Genomic DNA, 16,356 nt, shown 5'->3' on the forward strand with positions numbered 1-16,356 from the left:
CCTTCCCAGAGCACTTGAAGAGGCAGAGCAGGGAAAGAACTGAGGCCCCATTGGAGAAGTTTCTTGATCCTGTATTGACCACGATTATTTGTTGTGACTTTTATTACACAGCATAGCGTTTGTCTTAAGTAGGGTTTCTTTTGTTCTGAAAATGTGACCTGCATGCCTTACGCGGTGGTAAGATGGCCCGTTGCTTGTTTGTATAAATACTGTTGGCTCTCCCCCTCTGTAAAGAATGAAGGTGTAAGGTTATTTGTTATTAACAGACACAGTGAGTGTGGATATTATTCATTTTCCCCCTCTGAGATGACAAAGACAAACAGTAATGTTTTAAAAATGTGGATTGTGATTAAACATGGATATAAAATACAGAGAATATATATTCTCAGGAAAGCTGAGCTTATAGTGGTTTCGGCTTTATGATGAGACGGTGGTGCCTCCTTCCCGACACGCGCTCGCCCTCTTGCTCCGGGAGTGATTAGCTTGGGAAGCCTATGTGACAGCACGAGCACGTGTGAGTGGCTGTTGGTACTTTCAAAAGCTGTGTCCCCTGAATCTCTTAGAGAAATCAGAATTTCAGTTTGCTTGCAGTATAGTTGTTGGTAACCAGCGTCATTCATTTTCTTTGTATTTTATCCTAGGGAAGAAGCTTATCTTAAAAATGATGCTTAAGCGTTTCTTCTAATTAAATTCTAAATGATCATGTGTGTAGGATTTGTGAAAAACAGTACTACACTTGTACAGACTTCTTTTCAATTGGATTCTATCTCTGTCTATTTTAATGACACCTTAGTTCATGCACCTAATTGTGTTTCGAGCATAGCCCATGCCAGTGGAGATGAGGCTGCCAGTAGACGAAGGAGTCTTTCTGCACTGTTCTCAGCCTGTACGTACTTGACTGCACATCTAATTGTCTACTTCTTGCGAAGTTAGAGTTGGGACCAGGTTCTGGAACACAGCCTTGCTGTACAAATGCATGAATGCATGAATCAAATATTTATCAACATAATTCACTTATGGGGATACCAGCTGAATCATTTCTAGGGGTTTTTTTTCCCACTGGTATGTCTAAACAAATCTAGGCATTTCCTGGTTATTCTAGATGTAAGACCATTTGAACGTTTTCCTCAGTCTGCTTTTAGTCCTAAGGTATACATTTGCACTTTTTCAAAGTTGAAGTCATCAAAAAGTGCCAAAGCAGGAGCTAGAAACCTGATTCTCAGTGAAGTATTAATGGAATAATCTGTAGTATGTGAGGATTGTCAAATACAAGTGTAATTTGAAATTAGGTGAACAGTAGGAAAGGAGCACTGTCAACTTTGTTGGATAACCCTGAGTTGAATGCATATCACTAATAACGAGGATCCACTTGAATACTCTATCAAAATATTTAGGTGCAAAATGAGTATGAATTTAAGCTCATACCATCTCCCATCTGAGGTTGTTATTAAAGATTAAGCCCGAGAGCCAAAATATTAATTGTACTCAGCTGGAGAAGTCAAAAATGTCCTCTGTGGCCAACATTCACTCAAAAACACTGAGGTTTTTTATTTGTTTTAAGAGCTTACAGGAAATAAATTATTAAGTAAAGTAAGAAAGTTGGCAAAAGTCCAGATTCTGAAGTCAGTCGGTTATAACCACGTGAAACTGTGACCTCTAGTAAATAGCCTTTCCAACCCCACATTTGACAAACAGGATTCTCTCCTGTTGATGAGAGTAGGTGGATCTTTTCCTTTGCGTTCGTAAGGTGTTAACTACGTGTCTCTGTTACCACTGATGCCGAGAACTTAACTGACCAGTAGGGTTTGGTTTTGTTTTGGTTCTATAAACAAGCCTTTGGTTAGAGTGCTAAGAAACCGCAGTAAGTTTTCTAGGGCCGCCGTAACAAATTACAACAAATTGGGTGGTTCAAAACAAAAGACAGTAACAAATTCTCTCACCGTTCTGGACACCAGAAGTTAGAGATCCGGGTGTCAGGCAGGGTCGGACTCCCTCCAGAGGCTTCGGAGGAGAATCTGTTCCTTGCCTTTCCAGCTCCTGGTGTCTCCAGGTATTTGTAGGCTGGGGATGCGGCGCTGGGTCACGGGGCCTTCTCCTCCCAGAGTGTCCAAGCCCCCTCTGCCTCACACGTTCGGGGATGTCTGTGATTGGATTTGGGGCTCACCCAGCTCATCCAGGATAAGCCCCTCTTCTCAAAATCCTTCACTTGATCACCCCTTTTGCCATCTTCGGTAATATTCCCAGGTCCCGGGCATAAGGGTGGGTACATATCTTTTGAGGGGTCATCATTCAGCTCACTACAGAAGCCAAAATATCAGGATCCCTGTTGGGAAATATGCTGTTTCCAATATCAAAACACATGTACTTCAAAAAGCATAAAGCCTCCAGCCAAGGAGTGTGAGAAAGAATTGAAAGCACCCTTCCTGAAGGGAGATAGAAAGTTGGGAAGAGATTGTGCTGGAAATTCCGTCCAGGTGTGGCTGTGACGCTTGCTGAAGGTTTATTGTGATAGCACATAGAAGTGTTGAATCGGTACCCCGTAAATGGCTGCTGCTTTTTTAAACAAGACTTTCGCCCCGTTACAACCAAGCTGTCTCTTAAATTAGTTGAAACCTATGGGCTATAAATATCAAAGTATGGTACAGCTTGGTTTTAATACAGCATGTGTAAATTTAGGTGTAAATGCTATGTTTAAAATACAAGATGTGATTGACTTTTAGCAGTCTCTCTTAAAAGGCTGGGTGGCAGAGAGGGCACCTTTGTTCTGGGCACTTCGCCCCATAAAAGCAAGGACTTTTTGGCCATATTTTTAGAACGGCTTGAGAACATGTTCCTCATCCAGACTCTCACTGCCCCAACTACCAAGTCAGTGAGGAGAGTGTGCAGGTCCCTTTTCATGACCAGCTGGACAAGGTCCCCAACGCGGCAGGAACAATTCTGCTTTGCCATCAGGGTGCCTGGTGGCCTGTCATGGTATCATGGAAAGCTATGACTTTTTATACTCTCTGGAGCTAGGAGTCTTCTTCTCTTCTGGGCCTAGTAGGGGGCGGTAAAGCTTGCTTTTTTGCTTTATTCCCTACCTTGTGAATTTGTGTCCTCGGTAAGGCCCAGTTCTTTGGCAGAAAAAGAATCCCTTCTTAGTTCTACTTTTGGAATTAGAAAATAAATATTTAATTAGGCCAACACATCATGCTATTATATGAACTTGAGAACATTCCTGGGAACCTATAAAAAAGGATCTGCTTTCAGGAAGTTTTCAGAAGCCTTCTCTGAATTTTAGGGGTTGCCTGGAACCTGGTGTAGTACTGGAATAGAAAGTCCAAGAGTTCGAGTCCTTGTGTTTCTTATGTTTTTGGTCCACTACTGTGTCTCTAGGACCCAGAGCAAATAAATAAGTAAATGTACTCTGTCCTGAACATCTTCTTAGGAAGTCCATTCATATTATAAACAACGATCAAAAATCAAGAGTCTTAAAGTTGGAGATCCACTGTTAGCTTTCTGTGACAGTACAATTTTTGACTGATTTAACTGAATCAACTCAAAATTATTATTCAAAATTTGTGAGAAATAATACTTTTTATTTTATCAGCAATGTAAATTTTGACTTTTCAATTTTATTCCTGACTGCGAATGACTCCTGCACTGTCTTGGTGTAATGTATTATATGTCAGGGATACATAATAGATTTTTATTTATATTTATTTATTTATTTTTTAAAGATTTTATTTATTTATTTGACAGTGAGAGAGGGAACACAAGCAGGGGGGGGTGGGGGAGGGAGAAGCAGGCTTCCCGCGGAGCAGGGAGCCCGATGCGGGGCTCGATCCCAGGACCCCGGGACCATGACTTGAGTCGAAGGCAGACGCTCAACGGCTGAGCCACCCAGGCGCCCCAATAGATTTTTTTTTTTAAATAATTTTTGGCAGCCAGAAGTCTTGCTGTAGACCACATAAAATATTCTAAATTTCCCAAGATTTGTTTAACAAAAAAGATAGAAGATTTATGTGCTGGTGTTCTGTGTCTTTCAGCTGAGCCCATGACAGCATTAGTAGCTGACGGGAAATTATTCTTAGAAATGAAAATTTGATGTTTATTTCTCTTAATTTCATATTTCTTGAATATGTGTTTTCAGTACTTTCATAAAATGAGAAATAGTGCTATCCCATTTTTCTTCTTTTAAATTTTTTAGATGAATTTGTTTTATCTTTTGTATACTTATTAAACTCTTGCTTATTTTTTAGCTTGATAGACTTAGAGCATCTGATATCAGTATGAATCTGTTACTGTTTTGCAGGAGCTTTTGAAATCTAAATATGATATTACTAATTAGATGTTTAATATCTAATGATTTTAAATTTTATGTAGGAGTCCATAAGTAAAAATGGAAAAATAAAGTAAGTACAATCAAGAAAGGAACTTGCTTCATCTTTGTAATGGGAAGTGTGAATTTAACATTCTGGTTTTGTAAATTTGGCATGTGTTTATTAACCTTAGGGCCATATATTTTCACTAAAGCGAAGTGAGGAGGGGGGTCAAGTTTTCTTTTTCTTTCCCTTTAAGTGCTTTTTATGTGCTGGGATGATATTTGTATGCATCTCCTTCACGTATTCGTTCATTTGGTAGATTATTATTTAACATCTACCAGGTGGTAAGCACCAGGGTGGGCAGTTGAAGTACATCACTGCAAGGAAAAAGAACTGACAGTAATTAGGACCAAAGGGGAAAATCAAGTTTTGAAGCAAAAATTAGAACATATCTGCCATTGTGACCTTGATGGCTTCCCAGTGCTTACTTTTCTGATGATACTTGCCTAACCAAATGTGTCAACACTTGGAAGATCAGTATAACTCACTGAAGCAGTGTTTTCTAAAGGATCCATGTTTGATGTTGCAAAATCATGCATAGTGTGTAAAAGATTCATTCAATGTGTAATAGAGACCAGTGGATTTTCACATAACAGTAGGTTTCTTGACGTGGTTTCAAATTCCACACTGCAGTTAACCTCTCAGAAAACCTCAAAGAAAGAGAGCCATAACTGTCCCAATACTCCTGCCCTTTGCAGCTGCATACCTGTTGAGCCAATCTCTTTCCTGTATCTTAAACCAAAACAACATACCACAGTAGAGTGAATACAGAAGCAGATATGAGAACCTGGCTATCTTCTGTGAAGCCAAACATCAAAGGGTTTTTTTTTTTTTTAAATGGAAAGAAGTTCTGCTCTTTTACTGATTTTTTTGTTTTAGAAAATATAATGATTTTCACAAAAATGTTAGTTATATTACACGTAATAAGTTTATTGTTATTTTTAAAGGAAGTAATAAAGGCATTTGAATTTTCTTTTCAGTTCCTAATATAGTAAACATAGACATAATCTACCTAAATAGATTGTTGGAGTTGTCAGTGATGGTTAAGGGTGTAAAGAGGGGTGAGGTAAAGAGCTTGAGAACTGCTGATCCAGAGGCACACCCCATATCTGAAATGTATGTTGGGGTGAGACTATGGAGTTGCTTACGTTTTATGCTAAGAGATTTGTACTAAACAGAGTCAATATTTTTGAGCAGAAAACGACGTAGATCAAAGTGGTACAGACGGAGGATTAATCTGGAAGGGATAGATGCATGAGGATGGAAGGGGGGAGAGCAAGGCAGGGGGGCAGGCACAGCTCAGCAGCAGGAAGGCAAGGTGTGAGGGCCCCCTTTGGGTTGGGCTAAATGAGACATACGTGAAGGCAGTGCTGGCCTAGCTGAAGGAGAGGGAGCCAGCCCCATGTTAGCCTGAGTTGGGCAACTGGGGTCCAGGGAAGAAGCTGACTTGTAGGGAAAGTGGAACTGGGTTCAGTTTCTTGCAGGACTCTGATTCAGCATTTGAGATCGAAGAACCGGGTAGAAATATCCAGTAGAGAACTGACAATTTTGAGACCAGATAGCCTTCCATCTCTTATGGTGTCATGGAGCACCTCTGTTTCTTAAAATTCAGTCAAGTCGCTTCTTAGGTAAGCAGCTTGTGATCTGGTTGCTAAAAATGTATATTTTGATAGCTAGGTGATAGTTTATATCAAAATTTGATACATATGCATTTATTGACTATTATGTGCTCGGCCTAGTACCATGTGTTCTTACAGTTACTACTCTTTGTGTGAGTGTGTATAGTTTTTAAGCTCTGTTAACCCATGTTCTTTCATTTTCTTGACTTATTTACAGCATTTTACAGAAGATAATTTCCCTATTCAGAACAATAAAATGTTGTTTAAACAAGTTATGATAGAGATTTAACAATGAAAAGACTTTTCCCCCTTTCTTCCTAAAAAATGATGCAATTAGTCAGTAGTACATGGAAGATAAACATCTATTTCATGTTCCTCCTTATGATAAGTGTTTTTCATCGAAATTCCTTGATACCGTATGTGGATGATTTACCAAGGCTTTTTAAAATGGTTGAAATATGCTCTAACAACCATCTGATAAAATGAAAAACTGAACAAAATGTGTACTCAGATGAATGATTCTCTGAAGAAATAATGGTGCAAATGAATTATCAAAGTGTGAAATCATTAAAAACAAAACATGTTTGAGTTTTTATTGAATCTTAATTGCAGGCTTATGTATTTTCTTTTGTAAGCTAAGTTAAAAGAAAATTGCCTAACTAAATTTTTAGAGGCCAGTGTTGTGGGACATATATCGTACCATAATTTATTTTTCACATAAAAGCTGCTGTTCATTTTTTTCCCCAGCATTAACATGCATGCTTTCCTCATGTAGGAGAATATATAAAAAACTGGAGGCCAAGATATTTCCTTTTGAAGACAGATGGCTCATTCATAGGATATAAAGAGAAACCTCAAGATGTGGATTTACCTTATCCCCTCAACAACTTTTCAGTGGCAAGTAAGTCCATTATAATTTTTGATTCACCTTTATTTATTTGCATGACCTCATGTGTCAGCTATCTTACAATATAGGAGAAGCCTATGAAAAAGTTTAGGCTTGTATTTAAGTGCAGGGAAGTTTTCAGCTTTGATACAATTTCAATTCCTTAGCATAGGGATTATTGATGATATATGGTCTTATATAATACAATATAGTTGAATATAGAACCTAAATTTGATAAATACAATTCCCCAAATATGTACCTCAGGTTTTTTCTTTATAAAATGTAAACAGGGACCTTTGACCTCCGTTGCTAAGTGAACTTGGTTGTTAAGATTGTTGCAGGACCTGGTACATTTCTAATCGGTTTCCTGTCATGATCTTAGCTCTTTTCGTTGATCATAGGATGAGAAACAAGTGATTACTTCAGAAATTGTTTTCTGGGGAGATTTTATGTTTGAAGTTAAATTTTTCTTCCTTACAAGTATCTAAGAAAAATGTTTGTAATGAAAATTTATTTAGGAATTATATATTTTCTTGACCATAGCCCAGAATAAACTGAAAGATGCTGCTTCTGGTGATTCTGGCAACAGTTATCCTCACTGTGTTATGACCAGGCTCTTCGGGCTGGCTGTATTAATTAATCAACGAAAGGGTTGTCTGGTGTTAATTCAGAAATAAAGCATTTGAAAAAGTAATGTTAGGTTAAAATAAACTTGCATAAGAGCTAAAGTCTGTACCATTGAGATAAAATCTTTAGCCAGACACCATTCTTAATTTTGATTTTGGTTATATGTTGTTTTCTGTTAGCTACATCTGAAACAGATAGGAGGTAAAGATTGAAGCAAAAAAATTAAAATGAATAATATCAAATAGGAGCAGAAAAAAAATGCAAGATAACAAAAGTCCTTGAATGTTAGAAAAGTCATTTTAAAATTGGATAGAGCCCCAGCCTTTTTTATGGATACTATCTTTTAATTTTTTTAAAGAATAAGATAAAGCAGTAAACCAAAGGGTTTGTGAAATCAGTTGAGTGGCAAGAATACTAACTTTAAAAACAAACAAACAAACCCAGACACCTCTCTGTTTCTATAAATGGATTTTTATATAGGGATTTCATTTTTTAAGAAGTGAGAACACTGTTAATATGTACGTATTAGTTAAGGAAACCATTTTTCCCCCCACCAGAATGCTCATTAGATATTTATGGCTTTCTTTTAGTAGTAAATGATTTTTAAAACCCTGTTGTCAATTGAAATAATATCTTGTATATTGCATTGACTTAAGAGCACATTTTCATTCTAGAGACTTTTGGACTAGCATTTGCTTCAAAGTGATAGAAATTGGCTTTTAAAACACTAGCAGCACACGTTATCTCCTACATAAAGCCAGTACAGTTCTTAGTTTCTCTATTTTACTAGCAAATGGTATTGGTTTGTCTGAAATAATTTACAAAAGTACAGAACTCCTGTATCTGCTGATCAAAATGCAGCATTTTTTGACCTTATGAAATTTCACACCCCAGCAAGTTTTAAAGACATACTGTATGTCACAGTCTGCCCACATCTGCTCCAACACTTCCACTGGCAGAGGCTGGAATCAATGCTACACTCCGGAGGAGAGATCCTATTTAGTGACTGACAGCCTATCCGCGAAATAAATATTAGTCGACATCTGTAATCTTTACTCGTATAATCAAGTAGTTGTAGGTAATTGACTCAAACAAGTAAAGTTGTAGACCACTCCTTCATTTTCAGAAGTGTGTTAACATGGGTCTTAGACCAAATAAACTGTTTAAGACTGATGGTTCTTAAAACTTGACTTACCACGATCTTAAGCTGCCGTGCAGAAATGAGAGGCGTAGTGAAATGGACGCTGGTTGAAGAAGTTGTTCCAAGTTCAGCTTTGCCACAAGGCATGAGTATGACCATGGATGGGTCATGCTCTGAAGCTCTCAGCATCGTGGGAACACTCGGATGTAACAAACTTCAAGGCCCATTTGTCTCCTACGTGCTGTGGTTCTGTGAGGGGCAGTTTGAGCAGACCGTTGCAGAGTGAATAGGAGTTAAGTAAAGTAGGGGAGAAGGATATTCCAGGCTGAGGGGGACAAAGAATGTTTTTATGAGACATTACGAGAAGGAAGAGTTGGAGCAAGGAAGGGTTACTTGGCCAACAGTTCCCCTCTGGCCCTGGCCCCCTTGAGTAAGCGAAAAAAGAGACGATTTTACCATGTATTTCTAAGGTATGTTGGGAAACGTTATATATGTATATTCCACTGAGACCTACATGAGTCCCCTGTTTTTCCTGATAATTAAAAAATGTGACTTCAAATTTAATATATGTGGGTTTTACTGGAATTTGACCAAAATAGGCTTTTTATCCATATGAAAAAGGGAAGTAGGAGAACCAGTAGGGACTTGGAATCCCTCTTTCCAATCTTCACTAACTTTCACCTTCCTTCCTTTCTGATCTAAAGTTCCCCCAAACATGGTGTATGCTCCTTGTTTCTCTTAATCCACTGCCGTCTCGCTTTCTCTCTCAGTCACTTGATTGAAACCAATCTCCGTAAGTTCTCCAAGGACCACTTTACTTGCTCAGACGAGCAGACATTTTTCTGTTGTTCTTTTCCTGGGTCGACACCTCGGGCTGCGTTTCATACTGTTGGTCCCAGCTTCTCTCTTGGCATGAATGTTCTGGGATGTCTCTCTCTCCTGCTGTTCTTCCTTTGCCTGTTGTGTGGATTGTGATATCTCAGTGGGTTCTGGCCAAGGACACTTCTCATTTTATACCCTCTCCCTGGGGGGGTGTCACATTCACTTGGAAGTCTTCAGTTCCCACCCATGGGCAGCTTATTCCCATAAGACGTATCTTCAGGGCAGGCCTCTCTCCTGAGCACTAAGGTGCTGTACTCAGCCGGCTCCTGGACGTCTCTCCCTGGGTATTTCTGGGACCCAACCTGTCCTAAGTGGAATTCAGGATAATCTTGTCGGTTCTCCCCCCTGTATTTGGGTATGTCAGTTCTGTCTTGAGCCTGCACCCATTCATTCCATGCCTTGCCCCCTCCTCCACATCGTCTCCCCATTCCCAGTGCATTTGTTTCTACTGAGTTTGTTTTTACTGAGTTTCTACTGAATTCTTATTTTCTGAACTTCTGTCCGTTCTTGCCTGTAATCACCCTAGAGCAAGCACTCACCATCTCTGCTAGAGATTCTTTTTTTTTTTTTATTCTTATGTTAATCCCCATACATTACATCATTAGTTTTAGATGAAGTGTTCCATGATTCATTGTTTGTGCATAACACCCAGTGCTCCATGCAGAATGTGCCCTCCTCAACACCCACCACCAGGCCAACCCATCCTCCCACCCCCCTCCCCTCTAGAACCCTGTTTGTTTTTCAGAGTCCATCGTCTCTCATGGTTCGTCTACCCCTCCGATTTCCCCCGCTTCATTCCTCCCCTCCCGCTACCTTCTTCTTCTTCTTTTTTTTTCTTAACATAAATTGCATTATTTGTCTCAGAGGTACAGATCTGAGATTCAACAGTCCTTCTGCTAGAGATTCTTAACTAGACGCCCTGCCTCTAGGTTCTGCCACGTCCACCCTTACTTCTCGTGACTGTCACAGTGACCTTTGTACAGTTAAGTTCTGACTGTGCCATTTGCCCTGGTTCCTCACTGCCTTTTGGAGGAAGCCCAGCCTCCTCAGTGTGTCCTGCGGGGACCTCCTCAGTCTGACCTCTGCTTTCAGCTCCTGCCTCCTGTGTCTTCTGCCGGCCGGTCACACTTCGGCAAACTCCACGGCTCTTCTGCTCTGAGACTTTGTTTATGCTGTTCTCTCTGACCGGACCGCCCCTCTGTCCTCTATTTGTCTGGATGGCTTTTTTGCATCCTTTAAGAATTAATTCAGATTTAAATCCCCAGTCTAAGTCTTTGCTAAATCAGTCCTCCCTGCCCCTCACAAAGCTGTTCTCTTTTGTTGTTATCACATTGTTTTTGGGTTATTTGTTCATGTTTTATGTCTCATCTACCAATCTGCGAGTTATTTTGGGGTAAAGAGCCTAGTGTTCTTTATCTTACATCTCCTAGTGCCTGCATATTAGGGCTTAATAACCATTTTTGAATTAATGTCTGAAAACATCTAGTCCAGATTTTCCTGTTTTAGATGAGAAAAAGGAGGCCTTTAGAAATTCAGTGATCTGTTTAAGATTGCTATACTAGGTAGTGGTAGCCAAGAATTAAGGTTAGAATTCAAATTTCTCTCTTGTCATTTACATTTTATTTCCCTCCCCCGCCCCCATTTGGTGCCGTTTTCCCTAGATTAAAGATCTGATTTGGGGTCAGAGTTCCAATACTTTAAATTGCTAGATGGCCTTTGGCATGCAGAATGTAAACTCTCCAGGCCCCCTGAAATGTAGATAAAAATCTTTGATTTTCATCCTTTGGGTGTATCAAATACGAACTGTACGTGAAGGTACCTTCTAAAGCTAGTACTGTGGCTATGTAAGTAAAATAGTAATTGTTTTCAAGCAGAGTGCGTCTCTGATCAGAATTATGATTTGGTCAGTTGCTCATTATAGCCTGAGATGATCTTTGCACGGCAAACATTACATCATGACTGAAAGGTAACACAGGGTCCATACACACCAGCACTGACACAAAGCTGGTCTACTCAAGAGTCACAGTCTCCAACATTCCGACAGTGACCGACCCAACTCCAAAGTAAAACAGTTCCTCAGCAAAGAATTTGAACATCTGTCCATATGTCTTGGGGCTTATCCTACTTTTGATCTACTTCTTTTTACTCTCAAGTGGGGGGAAAGGAGAGGTCCAGCCTGGGTCCCTAGCAGCACTTCCTAGACTCTTCCTTATTCCATGTTGCAAATTTTGGCCCACTCTGACGATATCTGTTTCCTCTCTGAAACCTTTCTGCAGTCCCTTTTTCAAAAAATAGGTCAGTCTACATTTCTTAGGCCAGTTTTAAAAGTGAAGTGAAATGTTTACGCACTAACCTATTTTTCTTCTTCTCTTTGTAAGAAAGTAAGGAAATTTGGGGGCTTAAAGCTACCAAAAAACCATTTTTACCTCTGAATAAATATTAGACACAGACACTTTAAATATGTAGAAAAATCGCTTGGTTTCTACTAATGCCTCCACTGTGGCTGCTCATGGGGATAGAGAAATTGCTTGTGGCTTGGTTCATAGTCTTACATAACGTATAATACAACCTAGAATAACAACCCTATAAATTTAGGCTAACTCTATACTATGTAAATATAGAAGGATTACAAGAGATCAGAATAGCTTACTTTTAAAGGGTTTATCGACCATTGGAACCATACTAGACACTAAAAGGAGTATAAGATACAGTTTTCGAATGTAGGACTTTGTCATTGACTCTGGAAGACATACACAAAGAACACACAGCAATGGGAGGAGAGATGAGATTGGTTGCCAGAATGAATTTTATAGAAAATAAATGGCTGTATAAGTTGAGAGAATAGGTAAAAGTAAGCTAGGGTGACTAGGGGAGAATTTTAACAGGAGCTCTGAATGATGGGTGATATTTAAGTTTTTGGAAGAAGGGGGACATTCACAGTGAGGTTAACAACATAAGCAAGGGTATGAAGTCTGGAATTAATGAGTAGGTTATTTTGTGAATAGAAGAGGCCATATCCTAAGTAGATAGAGAACTTATGTTGGAGAAAAAACAAGATTAGATACATTGTAATCAGCTCATAAAAGGTCTTGAATACCAGTCTGATGTTTTTAATGGAAACCAGTTGGAAACCATTGGAGGCTTTTAAGCATTTGGGTGTCCCAGTTAGTATTTGATAAAAAAAGGAACCTACCTGGTCATAATAGAAGGGGTGCATCCGCAGGCAAACCATGCTTTTCCCTCCGTGAGTCTGTCAGTCAGCAAGGTATTGTCTTGTTTTCCTTACTGTGCAGTCTCACTGCTACCATCCTAGTTCAGTTCTTCATCAGTTCCTGCTTGGACTATTTTGATAGTCTCCTAATTGATCTCTTGCCTTCACATATTCTCCTCTCTGGACTATTTGAAAACAATGCATAGGATAGATTCATCTTCCCAAGAAAAGTTCTTTTGCAAGTATCCTCTCCTTACTCAGAAAAATCCCAAATTTCTCCCTTTTTCACAAAAGGAAGATGAATTGTTATTTTTTAATATGTGTGTGTGTGTTTTAAGATTTTATCCAGAGAGAGAGAGAGAGCATGCGTGAGCAGAGGGAAAGGGAGAGAGAGAATCTTAAGCAGACTTCTCACCGGGCATGGGGTCCAACTCGGGGCTCAATCCCATGACCCTGACCTCATGACCTGAGCCTAAATCAAGAGTCGGAGTCTTAACTGACTGAGCCACCCAGGCGCCCCTATTTTTTGATGTATTATGTACCTACAATTAAACACTTGCCCAAATCATAACTGTGTTTATACTCTATATGTTTTCAGTATTCCTTTTTTCTTCTCTTATTCTGTAATGTTCCATATGTTTTCTTTTTGACATATATTGCTACATTCTGTTTGATTGAGTTACATATGAAGTTCTTAACCTCGGTTTTGTTTTCAGTGATTTTTAAACAATTTTATGTACTTGACTGTTTGAAGATTTGGTGCTTTTTTCCCCTCCTAAATGTGATCAGATTTTTAGGGAAACAGGAAGTTATGTCTGGTAATAGCAGCATCTCACTGTATGGAATGGATGCCTTAAAAATTGATCCTACAGTGAATTAGTATAACTTCAGTCAGATTTTCCTCCTGTCTGTCATTTTTATGGGTGGTACCGTATTCATTTATTTGCACATTTTAACCGATAAACCAAGTTTAGAATGGGGAATGGAGAAAACCTTTTTAAAAATCACTTTAAAGGGAGATCGTTTTTAGACCATTACAAAGAGTAATAATGCCATAATTAGTCACATATTTTCTTCCTTTCATTCAGATCACACCGTGATACCACAAGACAAAAAATTTCCACAGAACTTCTCTTCTTGCCTCCTTTTTTCTGTATTATACAGCAAGTGTGCGAAAAGAAAAAGTAGAATCCTGCTTTCATGGACCAGGCTGTGGAGTCCAGAGTTTTAAATCCAGCTCCTAGGTGTGAGAGCAACCCTCTACATCTCTGAAAGATTTCACCCGTTCCATGTCCTTTATAAACATACATTTATGCGTGTTCCATGTGAGGTTCCTATTAGCTAATTTCACTGTTGTAGTACTTCCTTCATTAGCATATTGTCTGTGGCCTGGTCAGATATCTGTTAGAGCCCATAGCTTCCTTAGCAGCTTCCTTGAGCTCTCTCTCACCCTCTTTCCTGACTGACGGGAAGCTAATCTATAGTTGGGTCTTTACCTTTGAAGCCTCATTTGTCGGAATATAAATTAGTGGTGGGGGCAGGGAGGGGGCTTATGTAGATCCCAGGGGTGTGATAAATTTCTAGAGTGCAATGACTGTGTATACTCATTTAAAACATTTCCTACAGCATTTGTTACGAGATCTATATACCTGAAGGTCATCTGACTTGGAGCCAAAAGACCTGAGTTTGAGTCTTGATTCTGCTCCTTTACTGGTGTGTGACCCTGGGCAAATCACATAACTTCTCTGATCTTCATTTTTGTCATCTTTAAACATGAAGGTTAATAATGCCTACTTCTCGGGATTATTGTGAGGAATAAATGAGATGCCGTAAAAAAAAAATAAATTAAAAAAATAAGTGAGATGCTGTATGTGAATACACTTTGTAAATTGTGAAATGCTATGCAAATAAAACTATTCGTGTAGGGATGGGAGATGCTCAGTAATTTTGTTCTGGTGAGTTAAATGGCAGCCATTCTTCTCTCTCCAGCTAAATTACATTGGACTGGGAAGGCAACTACTTGGTTGGGTTTTCTTTAAAGATCATTACAAGTTTGAGGTAGAAACTGTTTGTAGCACTTTCTTGCAGTTGAGGACAGTCACTATTGCTTGGCTAGGGGCAAAATCCCAATTTCACATAATACCAAGGACTTTGATCTGTAAGGGCTAGCTCTTGTGACTAAACCACATGAGCTAGACCCCCAAGCCATGCCCGTGGCCACCTCTGGCCAAGGAAGGAAGGATCACTGAAGCTGTCGGGGCAGCTCTGTTGCCCTGGCCTCCGAGGCGCTGGGTGCAGACCAAATTCTTCAAACCTTCAAGCCTTGGGAAGTCAAAGCTTCCACAAGGGGATGGTCCCTGTGACTGTTGTTACCCCTTATTTTAGTCAGAAGTTGTTTTTGCTTTTTAATAAAAGTAATAAAATCCTCCAATATCTTTCTGGCTGTCCTAAGAGGATCCCTTGGTTACCAGCCATTGGGGGAAATTTTTAAATTAATTTGGGTCTTCCATTAGATGATGACTTTTTTGTAAGAAGGAGGATGCAGTGGGGCTTGTTCTTAGGGGAAGGAGGCAAGGACTGATGAGCTTCAGTAGCTTACATTAAATGATGTGAGGAGAAAACAGGGACCCTGACAGAGCCAGCCTTCCTCCCTCCTCCCCCCTTCACCCTCCTCCTCCTCCCCTTTTTCTTCCCCTCCCTCCCTCCCACTCTTCTCAACTTGTCATAAGTTCAACAATTAACTACCATTTCTCCAAAGATACTTACATAAAAGAACACCCTACATGTAATTATTTTCACTGGATTATTCTTAAACATTTTGCCTCCGACCCCTTCCTGGACTCTGTTTTCTAGACGCCCCAACTAACAGCCTCACACACTGAATTCTGTTTTTGAAATTTCCTACCTTGTGCGCATATGATTTAAAGGAAAACAACTTGGAAACATAGGAGTTATCACAATGAATATTTAAACCTATTTTTAGGAAACCTAAGTTCTAATGGATATTTAGAAAGTTTTTATCGAGGGTCTGTTGTGTTCTCAACATTGTACCAGGTACTGAGGGAAAAAAGAACAAAATAAGGAAGGAAACCAAGCTTCCTTTGAACGCTGCTATGTGCCAGGCCCTTTCACACATGTTCTCCCATTTAATCCTCACAGCGCTCTGAGGTGAGTATCACGTTCTCTACTTTTGAGACTGAAGGAGGTTCTGTGACTTGGTTGAGGTTGCTTATCTGGCAAATGGCAGGGCCAGGATTTTAGCCCGTGTCTCACAGAGTGCTAACCTCGAAGCCTGTGTTCATTTCATAACCCTCAGGTCTGGATTCAGTCCTGAAGTAAGTTTTACAATTAACATATTGAGAAGAGCTTGAGAAAGAGAGGATCATCTAGAAGACCTTCTTGGAAATTGAGATTGTTTAGAGAAATAGTAAGATTTCAAAAGATGAAGTACATTCCAGGTAACAGGAATAGCATTAATTTGAAATGTTATTTCTGAGAAACTTCGGCTGAATCTCTTATTGTTGATTTAAATGAGTATGAAATCCTCAGATATGAATGAAAGCTCCAGATGGTATGTTATTTTTTTATCCCTGTATAGAGTGAAAAATATCAAGGGAGGAAGAAG

General features: G+C 39.4%; 1 protein-coding gene and 1 long non-coding RNA gene across 6 annotated transcripts in view; both read left to right on the top strand.

Moving 5' to 3' along the window:
- Positions 1-16,356, top strand: part of AKT3 (AKT serine/threonine kinase 3) — a 304,967-nt gene that overhangs the window by 128,707 nt on the left and 159,904 nt on the right. For 4 of the 5 annotated variants that reach the window (XM_081824490.1, XM_081824491.1, XM_081824489.1 and 1 more), the window contains one exon: positions 6,759-6,884. The exons of the other annotated variant lie outside the window; for it this stretch is intronic. In XM_081824490.1, coding sequence (XP_081680616.1) covers positions 6,759-6,884 — 126 coding nt within the window. The remainder of the gene's footprint in view (positions 1-6,758; positions 6,885-16,356) is intronic. 5 annotated transcript variants of the gene reach the window in all.
- On the top strand, positions 10,381-14,655 carry LOC145722269 (uncharacterized). Its single transcript, XR_014146401.1, has 2 exons — positions 10,381-13,975; positions 14,358-14,655. It is a non-coding gene; the product is annotated as an uncharacterized LOC145722269 (long non-coding RNA).

Source organism: Leptonychotes weddellii, chromosome 6, assembly GCF_054177405.1.
Source record: "Leptonychotes weddellii isolate Sample4059 chromosome 6, ASM5417740v2, whole genome shotgun sequence".
NCBI lineage: Eukaryota > Metazoa > Chordata > Mammalia > Carnivora > Phocidae > Leptonychotes > Leptonychotes weddellii.